This window comes from Myotis daubentonii, chromosome 9, assembly GCF_963259705.1.
Source record: "Myotis daubentonii chromosome 9, mMyoDau2.1, whole genome shotgun sequence".
NCBI lineage: Eukaryota > Metazoa > Chordata > Mammalia > Chiroptera > Vespertilionidae > Myotis > Myotis daubentonii.
The window spans coordinates 69,539,854-69,566,361 of NC_081848.1; the positions used below are offsets into that span (position 1 = coordinate 69,539,854).

Below are 26,508 nucleotides of genomic sequence, written 5' to 3' on the forward strand. Positions count from 1 at the left end.
TTTACAAGTGAATCTGGATTCAGAGAAGTTCTTATGAGTTGGGTGGAAGTGTGGGTTATAAAATGTTGTCTCAATAAAAATATTTTGATGCTGAAAAAACTAGGCTTATAAATTTCTGCTGTGTTACATGCCAAGGGGCCAGAAGAAATTAACAAATATTACCTCGTTTGTTTTTTATAGTCTAGATCCAGTCAGCTGTATAGTGGCTGCCTGTTCCCTGGAGGAAGCCTTCTTTTAAGATGTTTTATTAGGAAGAAGGTCGTATACTAAGGAGAAGCTTTCTCCTAAAGAGCGCTGCTTATTACAAAGACATCCAGGGACCAAAATGCTTTTCTCTGTTAATGGTGTCCTCTCATGCTTTCACTTTTTGTTTCACTTTATTATTTTTTTTTTAAATCCGTACCCGAGGATATTTTTCCATTGATTTTTAGAGAGAGAGAGGGAAAGAGAGAAAAATATTGATGTGAGAGAAATACATCGATTGGTTGCCTCCTACACACGCCCAACCACAGCCCCAGCCAGGGAGGAGCCTACAATCAAAGTATGTGCCCTTGACCAGAATCGAACCTGGGACCCTTCAGTCCACAGGCGGAAACTCTATCCACTGAGCCAAACCAGCTAGGGCTTGTTTCACATTTTTATGAAAATTCATGTCTCTTTAGATTGTGAGCTTACCAAACAGGATATATACAGTATCTGAACATTGTTGGCACTAAGTAAATGTTAATTAATAATGGGAGGGAGCTACCCTGGCTGGTATGGATGGCTCAATTGGTTGAGTGTCCTCCTTTGTACCAAAAGGTTGCCAGTTCAATTCCTGGTCAGGGTACATGCCTAGGTTGCGGGTTTGATCCCCAATTGGGTGGTTGTGGGAGGCAACCGATTGATGTTCACTTTCACCTCTCTCTCTCTCTCTCTCTCTCTCTCTCTCTCTCTCTCTCTCTCTTTCTCTTTCCCCTCCCTCTCCCCTTTCCTCTCTATCTAAAAAATCAACTTGCCGAAACCGGTTTGGCTCAGTGGATAGAGCGTCAGCCTGCGGACTGGGGGGTCCCGGGTTCGATTCCGGTCGGGGGCATGTACCTGGGTTGCAGGCACATCCCCAGTGGGGGGTGTGCAGGAGGCGGCTGATCGGTGTTTCTCTCTCATCGATGTTTCTAACTCTCTATCTCTCTCCCTTCCTTCTGTAAAAAATCAATAAAAATATATTTAAAAAAATAAAAAATAATAAAAAATCAACTTAAAAAACCATATTAAATAATTGGAGAGGGCTGATGAATGGAATTATATTTCCACGTAGAATTGTTCTTGAGAAAGATGTCTGGTTTCTCCTTGAATCAGGGGCTTGACAGATGGGACTTGCCAGCCTTCTTAGCCCTAGTATGGTTCTTCCTCTTCCCTCTCTCATACTAATCCCAGTATTGATTTACTTATGATCTCAGTGGAAACATGTAGATAAACACTATAATGGACTCTCCTCTTGTCTTCTCTCTCACCAGGGGCAGTGATTGGTGATGGACAGTCTGCTGTGGCCAGTAATATTGCCAATACCACCTACCGGCTCCAGTGGTGGGACTTCACTAAATTTGACCTCCCAGAAATCAGTAATGGTAAGCCAAGGTGGAACTTGGGATACTGATATGGATGGGGTATCTTACTGGTGAGCCATAACTCAGAAACTCACATAGCACTGGACTTTCCATCATCTCATTGAGAAGCAGATTGTCATATGCCATTTCTGCAACTCTCAGTTAAGCAGTTCAGCAAACATATATAGAACAGTGAACAATGCTAAGTACAGTATGAGGAACAATGCTAAAGTGGATACAGAAATGAAGATGTCTGTGCCCTGAGAAGCTTACTTACAAGTAGTTCATTGTTCTAAGCCTAGAAGTTTAGGTGGGACTGAGAGAAAGAGAAGAAAGTGTAGGAACTGAGAGCTGATCTTGTGACCTTTGAGGAAAGATGTAGTGATATTAAACTCATTTATTAATCCAGATCTTAATGGAATGGAGTGTCATAATTGATATGTTTATATGTTTGCAAATATGTCTGTCTGACAATCCAGTTTCGTAGTCTCTATGGAAGTCTGCAATCCCATGTCCCTGTTGTATGGAGGGAACTATGATATTTCAGACATCACATTTCATTTGCTGTGTAAGGAAGGATTCTCTCTGACACATTCCTGAGAAGTGGCAGTTCAGCCTCTACTTGAATACTTCTAATTTTTTTTACACATTCAGTATTATTTTGTACTAGAGGCCCGGAGCACGAAATTTGTGCACGGGTGTGTGTGTGTGTGTGTGTGTGTGTGTGTGTGTGTGTGTGTGTGTGTCCCCGTATCCCTCAGTCCAGTCTGCACCCTCTCCAAACTGGGACATCCCTCTCACAATCTAGGACTGCTGGCTCCCAACCACTTGCCTGCCTGCCTGCCTTGTCTGATTGCCCCTAACCACTTCTGCCTGCCAGCCTGATCACCTCCTAACCACTCCCCTGCCAGTCTGATCAATGCCTAACTGCTCCCCTGCTGGCCTGATTGCCCCTAACTTCCCTCCCCTGCCAGCCTGGTCGCCCCTAACTGCCCTCCCCTGCAGGCCTGGTCACCCCTAAATGCACTCCCCTCCTGGCCTGGTCCCCCCCAACTGCCCTCCCCTGCAGGCCTGGTTGCCCCCAACTGCCCTCCCCTGCAGGCCTGGTCCCCCCTAACTGCTCTCCCCTGCTGGCCTGGTCGCCCCCAACTGCCTTCCCCTGCCGGCCATCTTATGTCCACATGAGGGTGGCCATCTTTGACCACATGGGGGTGGCCTTGTATGTTGGAGTGATGGTCAATTTGCATATCACCTCTTTATTATATAGGAATAGAGGCCCGGTGCACAAAAATTTGTGCACTGGCCGGGGGGAAGTCCCTCAGGCTGGCCTGTGCCCTCTTGCAGTCTTGGACCCCTCGGGGGATGTCCACCTGTTGGCTTAGACCCGCTCCCCGGGGTGGACTGGGCCTAAGCTGGCAGTCAGACATCCCTCTGGCAGCCCGGGAGCCCTCGGGGGATGTCCACTTGCCAGCGGGGAGCAGGCCTAAGCTGTAGTCGGACATCCTTAGCGCTGCTGAGGAGGCAGGAGAGGCTCCCACCACCACCGCTGTATTGGCAGCTATCAGCCTGGCTTGTGGCTGAGCAGAGCTCCCCCTGTGGGAGTGCACTGACAACCAGGGGGCAGCTCTTGCATTGAGTGTCTGCCCCCTGGTGGTCAGTGTGTGTCATAGTGACCAGTCATTCCCAGTCGTTCTGCTGTTAAGGTCAATTTGCATATTGCCTTTTTATTATATAGAATATAGGCCTGGTGCATGGGTGGGGGCTGGCTGGTTTGCCCTGAAGGGTGTCCCAGATCAGGGTAGGGGTCCCGCTGGGGTGCCTGGCCAGCCTGGGTGAGGGGCTGAGGGCTGTTTGCAAGTTGGCCACAGCCCCTTCAGGGTGGGGGTCCCCGCTGGGGTACCTGGCCAGCCTGGGTGAGGGGCTGATGGCTTTTTGCAGGCTGGCCACAGCCCCCAGCCACCCAAGCTCCCAGTGGAGACTGGCTGGAAGCAGGTATCTGGGATTTATTTATCTTCTATAATTGAAACTTTGTTGCCTTGAGCGAGGCCATACATACATGTGTGTATGTATTCTTTGTGTGTATGTATGTGTGTGTGTGTGTAATATATATACACACACACACATACATGCACACACACACAGCTGCTTTATCCACTCATCTATTGATGGACACTTGGGTTGCTTCCAGATCTTAGCTCTGAATATAGGGGGTGCATATATATTTTTTCTGGTTGGTATTTGGGGATTCATTCTTAGGATATATACCCAGAAGTGGAATCATTGGGTCATAAGGCAGGTTCATTTTTAATTTTTTGAGGAACCGCCATACTGTTTTCCATAGTGGCTGTACCAATCTGCATTTGTACCGACAGTGCACAAGGGTTTCCTTTTCTCCACATCCTGGCCAACAGTTGTTATTTGTTGATTTATTGATGATCGCTGTTATAACAGGTGTGAGGTGATATCTTATTATGGTTTCAATTTGCATTTTTCTGATGATTAGTGACATTGAATATCTTTTCATATGTCACCTGTATGTCCTCTTTAGAGAATTGTTGATTCAGGTCCTCTGCCCATTTTTTAATTGGATTGTTGGTTATTTTGGGTGTTGAGTTATATGAGTTCTTTATAAATGTTGATCATTAACCCCTTATTGGATGCATCACTGGCAAGTATCTTATCCCATTCATTTACTCAAATACTTCTTATGATAGGTCACTCTGTGATTAAATGGCCTAATCCATCACTGCTAAATTCTTGTTAAAATCTTCTCTCTTGTACCAAGTTGTCACTTCCTCCTATTGGTCCTAGTTCTACCTCTGAATCGCCATACAATAAGTCTAACAGTGCCTCTTCTAAGTGACAGTTCTCCAGCTATTTGAAGATAAACTGCCATTTCCCTTTAAATCTTTCTCTTTAGGCCTGACTTTTCCTTTTACTGGTATGGTTTCCAAATTCTTGTCATTTCTGCTCATCCTCCCTTTTTGTTTTGCGGGGGCCAGAATAGAGTGAAAAACTACAAGTGAGAACTGTCCAGTGCATAGTACAGTGGTGCTTTAGACAGTGTTGGTTTAGCCTAAGATTTCAGCAGCTTTTTCAGAAACCACTACTGAATTTGTAGTAACTTAAAATTCTTTGGAAATTGTTAATAAATCAGGACTCTGCCATCCTGTAATTACTTGTGCAATTTGAATCTTTTGAAAACGAAAGCAGGTTTGTATTTGTTTCTATTAAATTTTCTCTTAATAGTGTATAGTACCTAGTTCTTGCCTCTCAACATCTGTTTGAACTTTTAGTCAGTTTTTCTTTCTCAATCTTATGTTGTTGAATAACTTGATGAACATGCTTTCTCTCTTCCTCTGCATCACTACAAAATGGTGAATCAGGACATTGTATCAAGCCTTGTGGTAGGTTACTGTGGACTTCTGTGTCGATTTTGGTTTATGTAGTAGTGTGGGCTGGGTGTTCATATCTGAAGTCCACATTTTTCTGTCTCATTTACAAGATATTGTAAGACTTTGTCAGATGCCTTAAGATAATCAAGATATTCTCATGTCTGTGGCATGTCCCAATTTGCCACTCTTGGTATCCTTATCAGACAGTGAAAATTAAGATTAATTTTTCATGTCCTGTTCTTAGTGAAACCTCAGTAGCAATCATTTCTTTCTTTCTAAGTACTTATAAGCTGCATGTTCAGTAATTTGTTCTTTCGTTCTGCTGGGAATTGACTGCAATCCACCTCTTTCTCTTCTTAACTACCGAGTTTGCCTGTTTATCTCTGGCCCAGATCTTGTTGCCATAATTTATGTACAGTTATTTTCTTGCTTTATTTTGTTTACTTTGTTTCTTCTATGGTAATCTGAAATCTTACAATTTGAAATATATTCATCATTCAAAATTTTTAAAAATAGAAAAGGACATACAGTGAAAAGTTTCCCAGCTCTGCTTCCAGCTACCCACCACTCCTCCCCATAGACAACTGCAGTTTCTTGTATGTCTTTTCAAGAATATTGTATGTGTATACAAGCAAATGCAAATGTATGTTTTTCTAGCTTCTGTTTAACCTGAAGGATAGCATGTTATACATGCTTCTTTCTGCACTTTGCTTTCTTAACTTTACATTAGATCTTGAGCTTTTCATATCCTATATAACGAAAGGCTAATATGTAAATCGACCAAACGACCAGTCCTATGATGTGCACTGACCACCAGGGTGCAGTCACTCAACACAGGAGCTGCCCCCTAGTGGTCAGTACGCTCCCACAGAGGAAACGCTGCTCAGCCCAAAGCTAGGCTCAAGGCTGGAGAGTGCAGCAGCGGTGGCGGGAGCCTCTCCTGCCTCCAGGGCAGCACTAAGGATGTCTGACTGCTGGCTTAGACCTGCTGCCCCGCCCCAACCTCCCCCACTCCTGGGGAGCAGGTCTAAGCCGTTAGTCAGACATCCCCCAAGGGCTCCTGGACTGCGAGAGGGTGCAGGCCGGGCTGAGGAACACCCCCGTTGCTCCCGCCCCAGTGCACGAATAACTGCCTAGTATTCCATTGTCCAAAGGTCAGTTCTTCTGATGAGGGACTTTTATGTTGTTTTCAGTCTTTTGCTATACAAATCGTGATGCAGTTTGTCATTTTGCACGTGTGCAAGTATATCTATAGGATAAATTCCTAGAAATGGAATTGGAGGGAGGAAGAGTAGGTATATTTGTGATTTTTGGTAGATATTGCTAACTCGCCCTCTGCTCAGGTAATGCCAGTTTATGCTCCCATCTACAGTTTATGAGAGTGCCTGTTTCCCTGCACTCTTGCTTGTAGAATGTGTTAGCATATTTTTGGATGTCTGAAAATCTGATAGGTAAAAAAATAGTATGTAGATAATTTTAATTTGTATTTTTCATGTTACAAAACAGGTGGTGGGCTTCTTCATCTACTGAGCCATGCAGGTGGCCTTTTCTTGACTGTCCACGTGCTTTCTTTACCTGTTTTTCTATTGTTTTACTGGTATTTATTGGTTTACAGGAATGCTTTATAGATGAGAAAATTAACTTATAATAGGAATTTACTAGTTGCCATTTGTATTTTGACTTTGCTGAAGGTTATTTTTCCTCATAGAACTTACTTTATGTAGTCAAAATTACCCAACTTTCCTTTTATGATTCTCAGATTTTGTGTCATCATTAGGAAGATCAGTAGTAATTTTATATTTCAGTTTTTTACCTGTTAGACTTTGATTCACTAGGAAATTTAACCTAATCCCAAAGAAGCAGGGTATGATCCAACTTTTCTCTCATGGCTCCTCATTTGTTCCAGACAATTTATAGACTAATCCATTTGCCTCCATTGATTTGGGATGTTACTTCCATCCTATTAATAATTTGCTGTGGGCTGGGTGTATTGAGATGTATTTGTAGGCTATTTTGTCCCAGTGATCTTTCTGATTACCCATGTGAGAGTGCAGCATGGGTTTTTTAAGTTTTGAAGATTTATGTTTTAGAATTTAGTAGGACTCTCTCCTCTTGCTATTTTTTTAATCCACATTTTAATGCCTGCTCAAGCATTTTTGTTTTTCTGCATGGACTTTTAACTACCTTGTTTTTTTCCCCTGAAAAAATCCCGTTAGTATAATTATTATGATTATATTAACTTGGTAATTAACTTAAGGAGATTCAATATCTTTTTTTTTTTATTGCTTAAAGTATTACAGAGGGTATTACATATGTGTCCATTTTTTTCCCCCCGCCCTAGACAGTCCCCTAGCCTCCCCTATCCCCCAGTGTCTTATGTCCATTGGTTATGCTTATATGCATGCATATAAGTCCTTTAGTTGATCTCTTACCCCCCTACCTCCTGTCCCCCAACCCTCCCCTCAATATCTTTATATCTTCCAATATAAGAATATAATTTTCAGTTTCTCATAATTCTTAGGAATGTTAAAAGTTTTCTTCACTTGATTCTATACATTTCCTTAATGTATTGTTACAAGCTTATTTTTTTAAAAATAACTTCTCTTTTTTTTAATATATCTTTATTGATTTCAGAGAGTAAGGGAGAGTGAAAGAGAGATAGAAACATCAATGATGAGAGAGAATCATTGATTGGCTGCCTCCTGCACGTCCCCTAATGGGGATCAAGCCCTAAACCCAGGCATGTGCCCTTGACTGGAATCGAACCTGGGACCCTTCAGTCCACAGGCTGACGCTCTATCCACTGAGCCAAACCAGCTAGGGCACAAGCTTATTTTTTAAATCCTACAATCCTACTGAATTTGTTTACTAGTTGTTATCAGCTAAATCTCATGTGTTTTCTAGATGTGTTATCTATAAATAGAAAATTTGCCTCCTCCCTTCCAAGTTTTACACCTGTGATTTTTTTTTCTCTTGTCTAAATGCATTGGCTGCTATCATCAGAACAATGTTAGTAATAGCAGCACCTTCATTGTTCCTGACTTTAACGGGAAAATGTCCAACTTCTTCTCAGCAAGCATATTGCTGGCTTTGGGTTGAACTAGAAATAGTTTATTATTTTAAGGAAGTCATCTATTCCTATTTTACCAAGAGGTTTATGCTTTTTTTTTTTTAAATCAAGAACAGATACTGAATTTAGTTATGCCTTTTTTGTATCTATAGAGAGGATATTTTTTTCTCTCCTTTGATTTACTAATATGATCATTATGTTAATAGATTATGTACTATTGAAACCATCCTTATATTCCTTGACTAGACCCCACCTGATTCCGGATATATTCTTTTTTTTTTCCAGATGATTTCTTTTATTTTTTAAAATTTCTTTATTGATTAAGGTATTACATATGTATCCTTATCCCCCCATTACACCCCCCCCCACTCATGCCCTCACCCCCCTGTTGCTGTGTCCATTGGTTAGGCTTATATGCATACATTCAAGTCCTTTGGTTGATCTCTTCCCCCTTACCCCTACCCTCCCCTACCTTCCCTCTGAGGTTTGATGGTCTGATCAATGCTTCTCTGTCTCTAGGATATATTCTTTAATGTTAAATTTCTTTCATGTAGCTTGCTAATAATTGGAGGATTTCATTGTAATTTATGAGATGAATCTCTCCCCCCTTTTTTTCTTTTTAATCCTCACCCTGAGGATATTCCTTTCATTGATTTTTAGAGAGAGAGAGAGTGGGAGGAAGGGGGGGGGGGCGGAGAGGGAGAGAAACATCGGTGTGAGAGAAACACATCGACTGTTTGCCTCCTGCACTCGCCCTGGCCAAGGGCCAGGGATTGTACCTGCAACCAAGGTACATGCCCTTGACTGGAAATCAAACAGGAGACCCTTCAGTGTGCGGGCCAGTACTGCAACCACTGAGCAAAACTGTCCTTTCTTGTTTCTGAAATCTATGGGTTTTGGTATCAATGTTATGCTTGTGTTAAAATGTGGAGGTTTTTCTTCATCTGAAACCATTTAAATACTATTGGAATTACTTATACTTTTAAGACAAAAACCTGATGATTGTTTTGTTTCTCTGTTTTTCATAAGCATAGGGAGAATTAGTTCTTTGATAATTTTCCTTGTCAACTGTCCTTTGGTGGTTAAGCACATGAGCTCTTGAGTTACACTGTCCAGGTTCAAATCCCTGCTCAGCCACCTTCTAGCAGTGTGACTTTGGTTACCTAAATTCTCCACACCTTGATTTCTTTGTTACAAAATGAGGATAATAATAATACAAATCTCATAGGATTGTTACGAGAATTAAATTAGTTAATACTTGTCAAACACTCTGAGGTCAGTAAATGTTAGCTCTTTTTATCATGTCTTTTTCTTGGAAATTGCGCCATGATTCTTTGAGAGTATGGCCTTAATTCTGAAGTCACACCTGTAATCTGAGGAACATGCTTTTCATCTCTGAAGAGTGATGTTCCTTAACTTGTTGTCTCATCTGTAATGGGCTTCTGATCCTTCTTAAGCATATTGTTTCTACCCAGTTGGAGGTCATTTTCCTTGAGAGAAAAACAAAATATTCAGAAGAACAAAGGTATTGGAGATGCTAATATATCACAAGGCCTTTTTGGATGCTTTTAACATTTTTTGTGCAAGCGTTCTCCTTCTGTGTTCCTTCTTATATCTTGTGATTATGGGTCTTGTAATACCCGAGCTGATCGGAGAGCATCATGTGTTGCTCTAGGTTGATTCATTTAGTTTGGCTCACCTTTCTCCCTCATTTAAATCATTGTGGTGTTAGAATTCTGCTTTTTATAAGAGCCCTATTTTTCTTAGAGTTTTGACCTAAGGAAAAACCTGCGTTCTAGAAGTTTAGGGCACATGGGTCTGATGATAGCCAAGTTCCTTTTCATGGTATTACTCCTAGAATGATAGTTACTTTCACCTGAGGTTCCCGTCATTTGCTTTTAACTGCTTGTGTTTTCTGGTTGGTCTGAATAAAGTCTAGTTACGGTTTTGATCATTTCTCAAGTTAGGCTGAAGATTCTGGCCACCTGTTTCAGTTGGAATACTGTAGAGAGATTAGAAGTTTGTGACTAAGACCTCAAAGGCATAAATTTGAAACTGTTTTCATAGGGGGTGGAAAAAGGAGCTCATTAGATTAACTGTGAATTACACTTTGTGTTTTTTCTTTTAATCCTCACCTAAGGATATGTTTTTATTGATTTTTAGAGAGAGGGGAAAGGAAAGAAAGAAACATAAATCTGTTGTCTCCTATATGTGCCCCAATTGGGCATTAAACTCACAACCTAGGTATATGCCCTAACTGGAAATCCAACCCACAGCCTTTTGCTGTACAGTTCGACACTCCAAACAACGGAGCCACTCGGCCAGGGGAATTACACTTTTTAAGAGAAACTCTTACTGGGTAAATAGCATTTGTCATTAGGGTACCCTGAGTGGTATGGGGCAGATCATAGCACAGAGATGGAGTAACTGGGGAATGCTTATAGTGTCACCTGCCGCTCTCTGTGCAGGAGGTCTTATTCTGAAACTAGTGGCCCGGTGCATGGATTCATGCACCGGGGGGTCCCTCGGCCTGGCCTGCACCCTCTTGCAATCCAGGACCCCTCAGGGGATGAAGGAGAGCCAGTTTCGGCCTGATCCCCACAGGCTAAGCCAAGGGACCCCACCAGTGCACAAATCCGTGCACCGGGCCTCTAGTATGCATATAAGATCTTTGATTAATCTCTTCATGCTCTTTCCCTCCCCTCTTCCCTCTGAGATTCATCAGTCTGTTCCATGTTTCCATGCCTGTGCTTTCCGCTCCTGTGTTGAACATCTGCCCCCTGGTAGTCAGTGTGCATCATAGCTACCGGTCAGCCGGTCGCTTAGGCTTTTATATATATAGATAGGAGGGGCTCAGAGATAGCCCAAAGGAAATTTTCCTGCTGGTTTAAACCCCTTTGGATAGTGTCTAATGCATTTGCAAAAGTACTGTAACTGCTAATCACTCCCATGGCTTCATTTGGCCAACCAGCAACAGGCTACAAATCGATCTTTGTACAAGGTGTTTGTTTATAATTTATGGAGCTGATAGGAAGGCAGAACCATCTGCTCCTCCACCATCAGCACTTCTAACCCCTCCCATTCCCTGTTAGGGCATTTTCACTTGGAAATCATAATTAGGTGAAGATTACATTGCAGAGTCTGGAACATGGTGACTTCCTGCTGTCTTTTGCATCGTTTTTTTTCTCCCCCTGGAGCTGCCCCCCTGAAGCTCTGAAGCCGTTTTGATTTGAAAAAGCCTTTCTTCCTAGCCTTTATTTCCATTCTCTGCTTCACAGCTGACTGCCCCATCATTGTTCCTCACATGTGTTTAGCTTAAGTGCGAGCAGGACTGTTGGTAAGGTAGCAATTTTCAAGTATGGCCCCAGTCCAGCAGCATCAGGGACACCTGGAAAATTGTTAGAACTGAAAATTCTCTGTCCTTACCCTGACATTTTTTTTAAATAAGGCTTCCAGATGATTCTGAGGCAGGCTGGAGCTTGAGACCCACTGTGGTAAGGCAAGTCAGCGAGTGGAACAAAAATTTACAGTGGTGTGTGATTGCCAGTGTCTTGGACTACATTTCACTTCACCTTTTTCTCTACTTGCTTATGTTATTATTGAGACCAAAAAGGATGAGTTATCCTTGTCATTAGTGCATTTCTTTCTATGGCCCAAGAAAACTAGCAACACATTGGAGAAATTTCTCCTTATATGAATTAACTCATCAAAATGTCAGCCTCCTGAGAAGCTGCACAGTAAACTGCAGCATTGACCACTCACCATGGTCACTGAGCATTTCCATTCCCGTGTGGAGATTAATAGACAGCAAGCAGAAAATGTAAGTTGCTAATTGGAGCTTTGAAATAAAAATGAAATTGTAAACACACCACCCAGCGCTCACTGAAATGAAGCTACCAAATCGCTGTGCGCCTTCCACGTCCCTTCATTAGGGTAGACGTGAAGGCCTGCAGTTCCTGAAACAGAGCATGCTGTTGGAGAAGTTCTGTTTTCGTTTCCAGCATTCTCTTTTCATTTTTAATTTGCAAATCTGTCTGTAAGCTCACTGCTGTTAGGGGGAGCAGTTGTGAAATTGGATGGAGTTGCGGGGAGGGGACAGAATTTGCAAGATGGCCATTGACTTGGAATCATCATAATATAGTACAAACACAAACAAAGTGGCTTTGGATTTGAGGCCCACAAACTGCTTTTTGTCTCTATGCCCAGTTTTTCATGGACCTAAAGCCAAGCTTTCCAGAAGAAGGAAAACCTTACTTATACTTTCCTCCCCGCTCCTGGCCCCTCGTACTAATTAATATGGGAGTAAGCAATTTAATGCTCCTTTTATGTTGGTAGTCCGTTTTGAGGGTCATCATAGGCTCTGTTTGACTGAATTGTCGGTTAACACACAAATAGAAAAGCCTACTTTCATAAAATACCCACCATGCATTTTTATGTGGATAAAATAGTAACTGCAAAGCTGTCTCAAAGTCCACAGCATCCCATCTCTTTCCCTATTTATTTTCATGTCCTACTTAATATTTATGATTTCTTTACTTTGCTTCTCGTCCTGCTTTTTATGCTTATGATGTAAATTGTCAGTTTTTTATCTTTCTAAGAGCTGTGCCAACATCAAGGTTAGAAAACCGAGACGGATACACTTGTGAAGTTTCCCACTGTTCCTTTGGTTCTGCGTCCCCAAATGGAATCTTGTGTCAATCCAGGGAAGGAGGAGGATATTGTCATCCTTTTGGCAACAGGCTTGGGACCCTGACTAAGGAGCAGACCGCCTCAGTGCTAACTAGATAAATCTAGCCATGCAGGCTAGAGCAGATGGTGGGTTGGAAGATGAACAGTACAGAGCCCTAATGGTGGCAGTGAGTATTTGGATGTCATTATTTTATTAGTTAGCAAACAGAACCATCCTTGTGGTCCCTCCTCAGTTTTATGCGTAATGGTGCTGTTGGTATCAGCCCCAGAGAGTTGGCACAATAGCCTAATCAATGTGTTCAGATGTCTTTTTTGATCTACTCTGTCATCTCTTGCTTCATTAGTAACACAGGAAAGGGGGAATGAATATAGAGTTTTAGCTTTATCTGAGTCCCTGATTTCATAAGCTTTAAGGCCCCTGAAAAGTATTTGTTTTGTTTTCCTTGAGGTAATTTTGTGGTGAAACTTGCCCTTGACCTCCCAGGTCATGTCTTTTGGCTTACTGGACTAGATCACCTGGAATCTGGTGAGGGCAACTGAGCTTGGCTTTCTTTTCTTTTTTTCCCCTCTTTAACCATAATGCTCTGACAGCAGACATCCAAGTAATCTTCAAATAAGAGGAGTAAAGTGTCTCTGCATGTGTATATAAAATAGACCTAAATGAGACAAAGCCCAAAGCAGCTTGGTCCCTTTGAATGTGTTGTGTTGTTCTGCTTGTGCCATGATGTGGACACTGGTTCCAGGCACACTTCAAGGGTAAGCCACTTCTTCCTGGTGGGGAATTGGAGAAGGATCCAAATGAAAACCAAAACTACAGGCATAGTCTGCTTCGTGGGGAGCAGATTCTCTCTACCTGCAGACATTTCCTCCAACACACACCCTCTTCACACACACACACTCAAACTCACACTAAAGCGTGCAGACTGGGGCTGCCCATGGATATTGGCTTTGTTTCTCTTTATCCTCACTGTGGAATTAGGTATTAGTATTAGCAAGGGGCTGTTCAGAAGATTGGTGTCTGTAAATGTTCCACTTCTCTTAAGTGATAAAGTGAGACACAGACTTATGAAATGACTTCCTTCTTCAAGGTCACAAAGCAGGTGTGAATAGGAGTCGCACCCCAAGGAAGTTTACCTGTATCACCCTTTTCCTGGAGTCAGTGGGTTTGCATTTCATTCATCCTGGTTTTGATCTTTTGGACTATAACAGCTGCTGAGTGGCTCTCCAGGAACAATTTATAATAACTTTTTCCTTATCTAATCTCTCAAATGATGTTTCCTAAGTGTGAACTAAGATTCAGCAGGTGATTGTGGTTGTGTTAACTATCTGAAGTTTCATATTACAGTGGTAGAGGAAAAAATAAATAAAATGAAGTCGTAGAGGAGACATCTCTTTCCTGTCTCTAGTGTTACTTGTTAATGACATTTGAATTTGATTAAGCAGCCTTTAGCATTTATAGAGAGGGTTCAGGCCCTTACAAAGGCCCCCAAATTACTTGGACCAGAAATATTTTTAAAATGTTTTTATTGATTTTAGAGAATAAGGGTGGGGGAGAGAGAAACATCTGTGTGAGAAAGAAACACAAATGGGCTGCCTCCTGCAAGCCCCCTACTGGGAATCGAGTCCACAACCCAGGCATGTGTCCTGACCAGCGACCTCAACCAACTGAGCCACACCGGGCAGGGCTTGGCCCAGAATTTTCATCCCATCAACTACAGACATTTTTACCCTCTTTTCTTTCTTTGATGCAGCCTCCGTGAATGTGCTGGTACAGAACTGCAAGATCTACAATGATGCCAGCTGTGACATTTCTGCAGATGGCCAACTCCTGGCAGCTTTCATCCCTAGCAGCCAAAGGGGCTTTCCCGATGAAGGCATCCTGGCAGTGTACTCCCTGGCCCCCCACAACTTGGGTGAAATGCTCTACACCAAGCGATTTGGTAAGGGATAGGAAGCCCAACCTAGTGGCAGAGGGATGCTGGTACCTTGAAATGAGCATTCCTAGGGGAGGCATGGTTGAGGTGGGAGTAATGGTCTTCACTGGGCACAGACCAGAGGAAGATTGCTTTGCAGGAGTCCCGCCTGGAAGCATTGCCAAAGAATCTCAGAATAAGAGGCCTCCCTACCACAATAGCATCAGTGATATGTTGTTCCTATTGTGATGGCCAGGAGTAAGGGAGGGACTTTGGCTTGGGAAGTGGGCACACTCATAAACTGTAAGGCATTTGGCATTATGTATTAAAAGCCCCCAAAATGTATTTTCTCTTTGATCCAGTAATTTCACTGCTAAGGAAATAATAAGAAAACTGTACAAAGCTTTACATGCAACAATATCCACAGTACTATTATTTATCATAGAAAAAATGTGAAATTGGGAAGAGTTGCTTAAATAAGTGATGTGCATTGATAGGACAGAATACCATTCGGCCTTTAAAATGTTCTTACAGAATATTTAATTATGGAAGATGTTCATAATGTGTGAAGTGTAAAAAGTAGATTTCAAAATAGTATTTAGAGTATGTTACCAATTTTTTAAAATGTGAATCTGTTATGGGTTCCATACAGTGGTTAACATCTATTAAGTACTTTCTATATGTCAGACACTATACTCGGTACTTTGCATTATACTACTCACTACAGTCCTATGTGTGAACCCCACAATGACCAAATGAAGATGGAGGCTGGAGAGAAAGAGAAAAGATTAAGAGGAAAAAATTATTTCCTTGTAATAGCAAGAACTCTGGGAAATGGTTCTCTCTTCTCTTGGCCCTCAGGTCCCAATGCCATTTCGGTGAGCCTGTCCCCAATGGGCCGGTACGTAATGGTGGGCTTGGCCTCACGAAGGATCCTGCTGCACCCCTCCACAGAGCACATGGTGGCCCAGGTCTTCAGGCTGCAACAGGCCCATGGTGGCGAGACCTCCATGCGGGTGAGTGTCATCGCTTGTGCTTCTGCTGTATGGCAACTCTCCTAGGGTTGGCAGGGGAATGAAGGACAACGGGGCGATCTCCAAGCCAGGACCAGATATGCTCCTAAGGCATAAGGAAAGGCTACAGTCACTCTGTGCATGACCAACAGGCTTTACCTTTGGAAGCTGTGGAATATTAAAGGGCAGGAGCTTTCTCACACCCTAGCTCAGTGATGGCGAACCTATGACACGCGTATCAGAGGTGACACGCGAACTCATTTTTTTGGTTGATTTTTCTTTGTTAAATGGCATTTAAATATATAAAATAAAATATCAAAAATATACATCTTTGTTTTACTATGGTTGCAAATATCAAAAAATTTCTATATGTGACACGGCACCAGAGTTAAGTTAGGGTTTTTCAAAATGCTGACACGCTGAACTCAAAAGGTTCACCATCACTGCGGGCCTAGCTCATGGGCTGGGTTCCCCAGAGGCCGGAAAGCATTTTTGGTTAAAGACCAAACTGAATACGTCCTTACCTCCACGTGAGACCTTTAGTGGAGATACATAAAGATCCCAATGATAGATTTAGCCTACGTAAAACTCTTTTTTTTAGAAATCAAGCTATAAAAATACACCTATGAAATGTTCTTTTCTGTGGATAGTAATCATGATGAGGACTTTGGGCAGCTGCTATACTCTTAACTGCCCTGCCATTTCAGTAGCAGAGGAAGGTCCTATTTAGGACCCTTTCTTGTCGGAGTTGGATCCCTTTTATTACCATAAAAGCCTTCTGGACTCAACTAGACTAGTTTCTGACTGAGCTTCCACATCCCATAGTGGCTCATTTGACTAGGGTTTTGTCAAGGGGAGTCAAGCATTTGAACAGTTGTCTAACTAAATGCTATTTAAGCTCTGTTATTCACGTGTTTATGTGTTGTTTTGTGTGGTGTGTCTGTTTAATCCACCCAGTTAGGTTTAGTATAAGCTCCATAGGGACATATCCCCCAGGGCCCCTCATTTAGTGCAATGCATACAAATGCCTGGAATGGGAAGCATTTGTTTTAAAGAAAAAACTAGAGATTAGATCCATTATATGGTGCAGTGGCCTCCATTCTGGTCTCCATCCTCTCTCTTCTCCCTCCTGGGTCCTATAGGGACCTTCTGTTGAGCCCCTTTCCAAGCACCTGAATTTAATAAGGCTCTTTGTTGCTAGTGTGCCTTTACCTGGAATGCTCTCTTTTCCCTCAAATCCAACTGCCCACAAGCTCTTGCCCTTCTGTGGAACCTTCCTAAACAGAATTGATCACTCCTTGTGCCACCACTGTACCTAGTAGACACGCTCATGGTAACTCATCACACCACATTGCAGTTACTTGTTTCCATGTTGCTCTGCTCTCGGGCTGTGTACTCCTTGAGGACAGACAACTTGTCTGTTTTATCTTTACATAGTCTGCGTACCTAATAGGGAACCTGACGTTTAGGAGGAACAAGGAATGAAAGAGAGTCAAGAATAGTATCTACTCTTGGCATCATAATGACAGGAGAGTTCTGATTCTTGGATTCCATATAAACAGAAATATTTGACATGGAGTGATCAGGAGAGGACTTCATCAAGTTTATTTTCTTATCTAGATATTTGAGGATGGAGTTGAATTTTAGTTTAAATGTTCTTATTTTGCTTATCTTAAACATTTGGATGGTCAAAGTACCTGGTGCCTGCTTTTTACCACCTCGAATCCTGGTCCTAACAGCTGTTCTTCTAACCCTGCCTAATTAGGGAATAATTGTTTATAATCATCAAGAGACAGGATCTGATTTCGTCAACGCTAATGGACAGCTCCAGTCTCTTCCGGAAGCCAGGGCTCTTGCCCAACTCCTAGCTAAGGGCAAGCAGTTACAGGGTGGGAGCCAAGATGTTGTCACATATGGAGCTGGCAGCTCAGGGAGTGCAGTTGGAGAAGTCTGCTGAGGAGATGGGTAATTCACTGCTGTCCTGCTAAGGGGCTCAAGGCAACTAGCCAGCTGCTGCGCGCCTCGTGACAAGAGCTATTTTTCAGGCCTCCCAGCGAGGCTTTCTTGATTCTCAATAGGCACCATCTGCTGCTTAGGAGAGGGCGCTGAAGTAACTAGAAAGCTCCCATTTGGGATGTGTTCCTCTCACTCAAGAGACAGGATCCAGGCTTCCCAACAAGGTTTTAGTTACCTGTCCACCAGTCTGACTGAAAGCCCCATGCTACAGAGAGGTTTCTGGTTTTCCAGGTCTTGGTTGCCCCTTAACGTCCAAAGGCACCAAAGCACTCAGCAATGTCCCTGAATTCGTTCACTGGTGGAAGGGAAGACACCAGCTTTTTGGGGTAGCTGTGCTGTACCACCATTTAAGGCAAGAAGTGCAGTTTTGTCTGAGAACAGGGAGCAAGGGTTTAATGGGACAGTAGAGCATCTCCCTCTTTGCACTGGTAAGTATAGGTGGGTGTCTCCATCTGTAATGTCTAGCTCTGTCCTTGAAGGAATGCTTTTGTGGGTAATGGGCTTGTCTTAGAGCTTCTCTACCCAGAATTCTCCTCTTTGGTGTTGCCTCTTGGAATTCACTGTGGTAATATGTTCAGAGAGGTGAGCTTATTGGGCCACAGACATTCCCGAGAGAAGGCCCTCCAGAGCACTGACTGATTGTAATCCCCACTAAGTGACATCTCTCCGACAAGAGATGATCTGTTACACAATCCCAAGTGAAACCTCTTCTGAAAATGAATTGCTAGTCACTATTAGTCTTGGCACATTTATTCTAAGCAATTCTTCAGACTCCTGGGTCAGTGCTTTTGTGAACTGTGCTACTTGGACCACCTTCATTAGAATACGTGGAGTTCTTGTTAAAGCACAGGCACCACTTCAGACTTAAAATCAGTAAGAATGGGGCGGGAGGGACCCAGGAATTTGTATTTGTAAAACAAGCTTTCCAGATGATCCTGATAATGCTCTTGAGTTTGAGAACTGCTGTTCTTAATGACTACTGTCTTCATTTTATGTTTCTGCCCTCAGCCTCTTCAAGGCAGAGACACAGTCTCAGGTTTACTTCTTGCAGTTTTGTGTGTGGTGCTTTGATACCACCTTTGGCTAATTTTGTTGCAGGCACCGTGGCACTTATGTCCCATTTCCTACCAAACTCATAGCTTTTGGCTGCCCGTGCTTCACCTCCCATCTTTTCTCAGCTGTTGTTGCTTTCCAGAGTTCGGCCTTGAATATCTCTGTGCTGGATTCTTTTCTTCCTCTGTTGAGTCATTTTAATTTTTATCCTGTTTCTAGGCTCTCGTGTCTATTGCTATTTCCCTTCTCTGCTTACTGAAGTCAGGCTTCCCAATTTTAGTATGATTGGAAAGTCAGGAAGAATAAGACAAGGCACATACTCCCCCCCCCCCCCCCCCCCCCCCCGTCCATTCGAAGCTCCTGCAGACCAGACAGGCAGGGTCTTACTTTCTGTTTGACTCCCTTACAGATGAGCCAGGGAGGGCTATTTGTTCGTTTCTGTTTTGTTTTTTAGTTAGGCATTTAGGAATTGCTGAGCTAAAGTTTTGCTAAATTCTCAAAACACTATAAACTGCTTGTGTTCCCTCTCTGCTTTCGTTTTCTAATTGGAACAAGGCACAATATAGTAACAGAAAACTGCAATTAATTTTCTGAAATACTGGCAACTTGCACATTATAATAACTTTGATTGTAACCTAGTGAAAACATAATAAAAAAATTAGTGACGAAACCAGAAATAGTCATATACCAAACTGTTCTTCCAATTTCTATCAGTATTAAGTGCTATTTTACCCTGGAATGGAGGCAGAGTCAGCACCTAGGCGTGGAGGTGGGGGAGTTGCTGGATCCTTTTGAGCTAGAAAACAAGAATAGTTCTAGCTGGTTTGGCTCAGTGGATAGAGCATCTGGCTGTGGACCAAAGGGTCCCACATTCGATTCCCATCAAGGGCATGTAACTCGGTTACAGACTCCTCCTCAGCCCAGGCCCTGGGGCCCTGGATGGGGCGCATGCAGGAGACAGCCAATCAATGTGTTTCTCTCACATCCATATTTCTCTCTCTTTCCCTCTCTCTTCCACTCTTTCTAAAAATCAATGGAAAAAAACATTCTTGGGTGAGGATTAAAAAACAAAACAAAAAAAACACAAGAATAAGGATTAGTGCTTTCAGCACAGGTTTTAACAGGTGTTATGTACTCTTTCCCCAAGTGCATAGAGTATTCCTCTCACAGGTGGGGGCTGTAGGCATATATAAGTAGTTTAATAAGAACCGAAAAGCACCCTGGTTACATAATCCCTGTAGATCCAAGAGGCACTAGGTTGCTTGGTGCGGATTTGCTTTTTCTCTCTGGTCATCTTATTGACAGAGTGATAAACAGGACACTTCCTTTGACTTGAGTGGGAGTAGAAGCTCTAGGACTCTACTTTCTTAGCTCTACTTTCTCCTTGAAACAACATTGTGCTCTTGAAGGCAGAGCCTCAAACACTGAGAGGTTAATTTGGCTTAAAGCTTTTTCTTTGTGGCTATGCGGTAAAATTGTGTTCAAGTGTTGGTCAACTTACCAAATAGATCGTTAGTTTGGAGTGGACGTTAGAAGGCCTTTCCTTCATCAACTCTTTCTTCCTTCCCCTACCCCTATTTAAGGAAAAAAAAAAGTGTTTATTGATTTTTAGAAAGAGGGGAAAGGAGGGAGAGAGACAGAAACATTGATCGGCTTCCTCCTACACATCCTCCTCCTCTCTATTTCCCCCCCCCTTTGGGGACGGAGCCGGCAACCTAGGCATGTGCCCTGACCAGGGATGGAACCAGTGACCTCGTGGTGCATGAGTCGACACTCAACCACTGAGCAACACCAGCCAGGCTCTCCCCTATTTTTTTCTCTTCTCTCTCTTCCTGTTCACTCCCTTTCCCCCTACTTCTTGACCCTAAGAGTTCTGCTCTGCAGTAGTGGACTGTTTCATATGCCATCTCTCTGGACAGTTTTAGCTCTAGAGATATGCATCCCTCTCTTCCTCAACAGGCCCTAGGCAGCAGGGAGAAAAAGCAGCTTTGTTACCATTTTTTACACACCTACAACCTACTCACGTAGAGCTGGGCTGTAGTCCTCAGTGTGTGTTCTTCTGGGACTACAAAAGCATCACCTGGGAGCTTGATAGAAATGCAGAGTCTCTGCCCCACCTGAGACCTGCTTAATCAGAAGCTCTGGGGGTGGAGTTTAGCCATCTTTGTTTTACCAATTGCTCCAAATAACTTCAGAAAACAAACTGCATGGGTATTCTAGTTAGACCTTGCCTGTCGATTTAACTTTGTCCTTTTCCTTTTTGTGCTCACCCTGTCTCTGGAACTTCATCTAGTTTACTTCTATGGCTTCTATTAACCAGATCTTTCAGATATTTCCAGGAGGTTGAGAGATTTATGAGGACCTCCTGCCATAAGGATTCTAGGCACTTAGGATCATGCTAGCATCCTAATGTGATAGTTCTTTAAGGACTAATGCTGTGAGACCTCTTTCCAATTCTGATTAAAATTCTTACCTGCCCACATTTGACTTTACTTGGGCTCGTCAAGCTCATGCCTGTTTGCATGTGTGTTTTAGAATACAGAGGTGCTTTGGCCAAAAAGTGAGAAAAAGCAATATCTTTATCTTTCTCCCATGCCCTTCCCCATCTGAAGGAGTATTTCTTGAGTTCTTTTTTCCAGTGTTCAACTCACTGTTATCCTTGGATGGTAGATGTCACTATGATACCTATTAAAGGGCATCTTACTAGTAGTGTCACCACAAGAAGTAAACCTGAGACTGTGTCTCTGCTACCTAAGAAACATTAGTTGGCTTTCTTTCTTTTATACCATATCTCAGCCATCTTCACAGAGCCTAGTGATGACTGTTATTATTAAATGTTCATCAAAATGAACCACAAAAAAAGGTTTGATATCCAAAATGCTCAGATTAGTCAGAACTGTATATTATAGCTTAGATTCTGGGTCTGGATGGGTGTCCAGTGCTGTCAGCAGTGATCAGCATTTATGTGACTAACATGTGTCAGCTCTTAGCCTGTCCTAGCTCCATTCTTTAATATGGTTCCCTCTTTGACCTAAATTTAGCCCTTGATATAATCCAATTTTCTATACTTCCCGAGATTGTAAATATTTGATTTTTAAAAGATCTCTAGAACTTTAATTCAATCCAGAGTATTCTCAAGAAATCTAAGGGAACCAAGCCTCATAATCTTGACTGGCCTTGGAGTGGCAAAAACCCAAAATGAAGATAAATTTTATTTTTATATCCTGGAAGGGTACTATTTCTTCAAGGAGAGATTAGGATAAAAGAGACAGCTTTGTTGTTACAAGTGATTTACTCCTTCCTAAGATTTTGTCCTCATTAATTTTCTTAAAGCTGCCTGTCAGTTTATTAAAAGCTGCTTCCGCTGCAATTATCTTAAAGTTGACTTCTGAGATGTGGTACAAAGCATCTATCCTCAAAAAGTTCCTTTCTTTAGCACATTGTTGGAAAGGGGGGAGTATGGGATACGTCAGGGATGTCTCTGATGCATTTTGTCAGAGAAGGAAGGGGGCAAGATGAAAATTTTAAAATAATATTAGAGCTGCAACCAAAGTCATTAGCTTAGTCAGATTTTTCCATGACAGATTCCTCCAACTCCAACGATGTCTTTCCTCCATGGTCTCTTAGTAGAATTCAGTCTACACTGCATTTTATTCTTTTCACTCATCAGAGTTTTAGTGAACCCTGCCATGTGCCAAGTACTTTGGCAGGTCGGGGAGTGCAGTGAACAGAACGGACCTGCTCCTGCTCCTCAGGCGCGGGCATGTTAGGGAGCTGGCTTCCTCAGCGGTTTCACTGCTGTGTTCCCAGCCTTCACTGTGCCCGAACACAGGAGGCACTCTCCTTTGTCCCAGGAACGCCTGTCACTTTGAAATCTGTGTGCCATGTATTTCTTGCGCATACATGAGCATACATCCCTACTCACTACCACCATCAGTGTGCCTAGCATGTGACTCAGAAAACAGTGACTGAACAAAAGTATTGATGAGAAATCCTTATGAAAATAGGATGTGCTTTCTCATTTCCACAATTCTGCCCAATACCAGTGAGTTTCTCAGTTCTAGTCCAAGTGAAATGCAGTAAGAGGTTCTCAGTAGATTGGTTCAAAAGTGAAAGGCAAAACATTTTTTATTTTTTCAAGAATTGGTAGGAGAACCTACCTGAAAGTATTTTAATGTATATCTTGCCCTGTAATTGTTCCAAAATATATTGAATGTTGAAATATATTGGAAGACTCTCTTATCTAAGGTGAATATCTAGAACGGCTACTCATTTGGCCTTTATCTTTGAGATTTGAAAGCCGAGGAAGTTCAAGAACTTGTCTTGTGCTCGGAGATGTAGGAACAGGAAGAAGTAATTATTTTCATTCCTAGGAGTTCTGGGAGCAGCAAGGGCCTCCGTCTTTCTTTAGCACAGAAGTAGGTTCCTCAACTGAAGTAATCTCTGTGGTTTGATCCTGATGCCCAAGGGTGGCTTTTGGCCATCGAGCTGATTGAAAAAGAAAATTCTTGTCCTCTGACTGTCCTTTGGATCTCCTTGAGAGAAACAAATGAATAGGCAAAGTTTACAGGTCTCAACAGCTCATAGGAGGTTAGCTTGAAATGACAGCACATTGTCAATAGCAGCAGAGGGCCACAGACTCCAAGGAGTGCTTTAGTTTGCACAAGGGTCTGTGCAAATTGCTTGTTCCTGCTTCAGCCGAACAAAGGAGAGAATTAGGTGACTTAGTATTCTGATTCTCGTTTTAAAATTACCACTCTACAATCAACATTCAGTGAGTTCTAAACTCCAGTGTAGAATATAAAGAAGGCTTGGAGCCAGGAAAAGAAATTCGAGTTTCTGGAAAACAATCAGATTTTCCTAGAGCAGTGGTTCTCAACCTTGGCTGCACATTAGAATCACCTGGGAATCTTTTTTAAATCCTGATTTCTGGGCTTCATCCTCCAGAAATTCTGTTTCTTTGTTATGAGGTGGGGCCACAACATTAGTAACAAACAGAATTTCTGGAGGATGAGGCCCAGAAATCAGGATTTTAAAAAGATTCCCAGGTGATTCTAATGTGCAGCCAATGTTGAGAACCACTGTCCTAGAGGATAGAGAAACTCCAATAATTCATGAATCTAAGCAAATCAAAAACTCGAAAAGAAGGAAAAGTGACCATAGCATCCGTCCCCCGGGCTACACTGGGGTGTGTGCATTTCTCAGCCTGTGACAAGATGTGAAGCCATTCATTTCCAAAGGAAAGGCCACCTGTCTCTTAGCACCTGCTTTCCATTGATTTTCCCTGCTTCACAGAGTTCATTCTCCCCTGGTAACCCCTCTAGAAGCTTAAAGCTTCCCTTGATTCCCATCACTGCCCAGAAAGCATCTCTCTCCCACACAGTCCTTCTCTTTCTCTAAGCCCCCTTGGCTCACGCCTTCTCCCAGGGCCCTTCCAGCCCATTTCCCATTGTCCCCTCCTTCCAGCCAGCTCCGTGGTCTTAGTTAAAACAGGGGAGGTCTGCCGACTACACTCAAACTCTTGCCACATGGCGAGGTTCCAGCTTTACAGATGATGCGATCCCCAAATGTAAACAACATGACCACAAAGTCTTTTCTTTTAGCTTCTTATCTGGGCTGATCTGAGCAGTGCAGTCGTTGCTTGGACTAATGGTCTGAGCTTTATTGACACGTGGTAGGACATAAAGTATCTTGGCAAGGGCAGCAATACATTTTTCCTCTAAATTTTAAAAGGATGGAGAGGAAGGTTTCCCACTGAGCTCCTCTGACTGCCTCTCATTCTTTTCCTGTATCTTTGAACAAGAAACAAGACCACTTTAGTTTTGATCTGGGAACTATGAGTTTGAGGGTATGAGCAGTAGTATATGAGCTGGTCTTGGACCCCAGAAGTGGAAGAATTATCTTCCGCCATACCCATAGAACCATATCGATCTTGGCAACCTGACTCATTCTCTGTTGCCGTGCTGATGGCATTGACTCTAAAAATTTGGTTCTTTCTAACCTATTGATCCCAATGTGCTTCCTAGATGTTAGACAGAAATGAGAATAGCCTGCTTGGGGAGGGGGCTTTGTCCGCGTTTGTCATACACCAGGGAACAGCTGCAGCTGAGACAGGTGAACCCTGGACTCTGCCAGCGATCAGCATCTGGGTTCTGTATCCAGACCCACAAAAGGCCCCCAGGTCCTGAAACTCCTCCTCCAGTGTAATGGAATTTGGTAGTCTAACTTTATGGGGTTTCACTTTTGTCAGAGAGAAAAGGGGATTTTTGACAGGCCACCAGATTTATCCTTAACATCCCCATAGGGAGCTTCAGGGCACCTGACCAGTGTTAAGGAAACCTTTACTTGATATATCTGGGTTGCCTTTAAGTGAAGTCCAGAGCTGTTCTTTACACTATCTCAGATCTTTCCTTCTTGTCTGCGCTGACAGACCATTAGCCAGAATCAGTCCCCACTGAAATTTGAAAGGCGACTCATAGAATACCCAGTCCCTGATTGGAAAGACCGGTGGCCAAAACCATAAAAGGCTAAGTAGCTAGCACTGTCTAATCATCTGTCAGGGTTGGGGAACTTGTTGCCCAGATGTTCTCCTGTCCCTCGGGCTGACTAGTGAGGAGTATTTCCCCTCAGTGAGGTGCTTTGAGAGCTGTGAAGGTCTGGCCAGAGAAACGAGAATAAACTATGTCTCTGAGTGGTTTTCAGAATGGGCCAGATCTCATTCCTTTAGTCCTTTAGTGTCAGGCATGTATGAAATAAGTACTGCACCAGATGACCTCCCGGGACCTGTGATCCCTACTCATCCTTCACTCTCATTCCCTCTCCCCACCTCCCGCCCATTACTGTTTGCATTCATCCCATCCCCACATTAGAGCGTGATAAGCAAGCATGTGCTTATCAGGAGTCCTGAAGGCTGCTGATCTTCATGTGGCGTTTCTGGCTTCCTGCCACAAAGCAGGATTTAGGCTGATACCCAGATTGAAGGAAAGGGGGATTGGGGAGGACTGCCATAGCCAGAGGACAAATCGGTGCCCATGACTCCTAGAGCCATGGAGGTTGTGAATGTCTGTGCAATGGGGTCTGGAGCCTCAGCTGTTAATTACTTCTCTCCAATTTCTCTAATCTTGTCTCACCTAAGGTGGGTCATTTGTCCTAGCCTCTCGAGGGTTTTTCCCCAAAGCAAGTTCCTGTATTTAGAAGTAAGTTGATAGTTTGCTTGTGAATCCCTCTCAGCAATAACTATAAAAGGTAAATTTGTGATATGTGAGAGACTTGTTTGCTTCTTTCCTGATCTGGAACATTTCTAGAAAAGAGTTCACTTAGCCCTGCCAGCGTGACTCCTTGGTTGAGCATCAACCTATGAACCAGGAGGTCACAGTTCGATTCCCAGTCAGGGCATATGCCTGGGCTGCAGGCTCAACCCCTAGTGGGGGACGTGCAGGAGGCAGCCAATCAGTGATTCTCATCGATATTTCTCTCTCTCTCTCCCTCTGCCTTCCTCTCTGATATCAATAAAAATATATTTAAAAAAGAAAAGAGTACACTTATATTTTTTATTTGAGACGCATCAAAAAACATAGCACAACCTTTAAGCATCTGATTTACTGACCTTATTACCCCCTTCTTGCAAGAGTACTTTCTCTGGCCCTTCTGCCCCATTCCCTGCAATTATAAATCATGATTTTAGGAGACTGTTGTAAGGCCCTTGTATACCAAGGCTCCCCTCATCTAATGCACTGAAATTAATGCTCATTCCTCCTCTACTCGGGGTGTACC

General features: G+C 42.9%; 2 protein-coding genes across 13 annotated transcripts in view; one reads left to right on the forward strand and one right to left on the reverse strand.

Annotated features, from left to right (window-relative positions):
- F2 (coagulation factor II, thrombin) overlaps window positions 1-19,648 on the reverse strand; it is a 236,153-nt gene extending 216,505 nt beyond the window's left edge. Inside the window, exon 1 of the mRNA XM_059709523.1 lies at window positions 19,640-19,648. The gene's annotated coding sequence lies outside the window, so the exon portion shown is untranslated. The remainder of the gene's footprint in view (window positions 1-19,639) is intronic.
- The window catches only part of AMBRA1 (autophagy and beclin 1 regulator 1), a 165,735-nt gene that overhangs the window by 118,144 nt on the left and 21,083 nt on the right, over window positions 1-26,508 (forward strand). For all 12 annotated transcript variants that reach the window (XR_009454462.1, XM_059709499.1, XM_059709500.1 and 9 more), the window contains 3 exons: window positions 1,497-1,607; window positions 14,492-14,680; window positions 15,515-15,669. Coding sequence is in view for 11 of the 12 variants with exons in the window: in XM_059709499.1 (XP_059565482.1) it covers window positions 1,497-1,607; window positions 14,492-14,680; window positions 15,515-15,669 (455 nt within the window). In the remaining variant the exon portion in view is untranslated. The remainder of the gene's footprint in view (window positions 1-1,496; window positions 1,608-14,491; window positions 14,681-15,514; window positions 15,670-26,508) is intronic.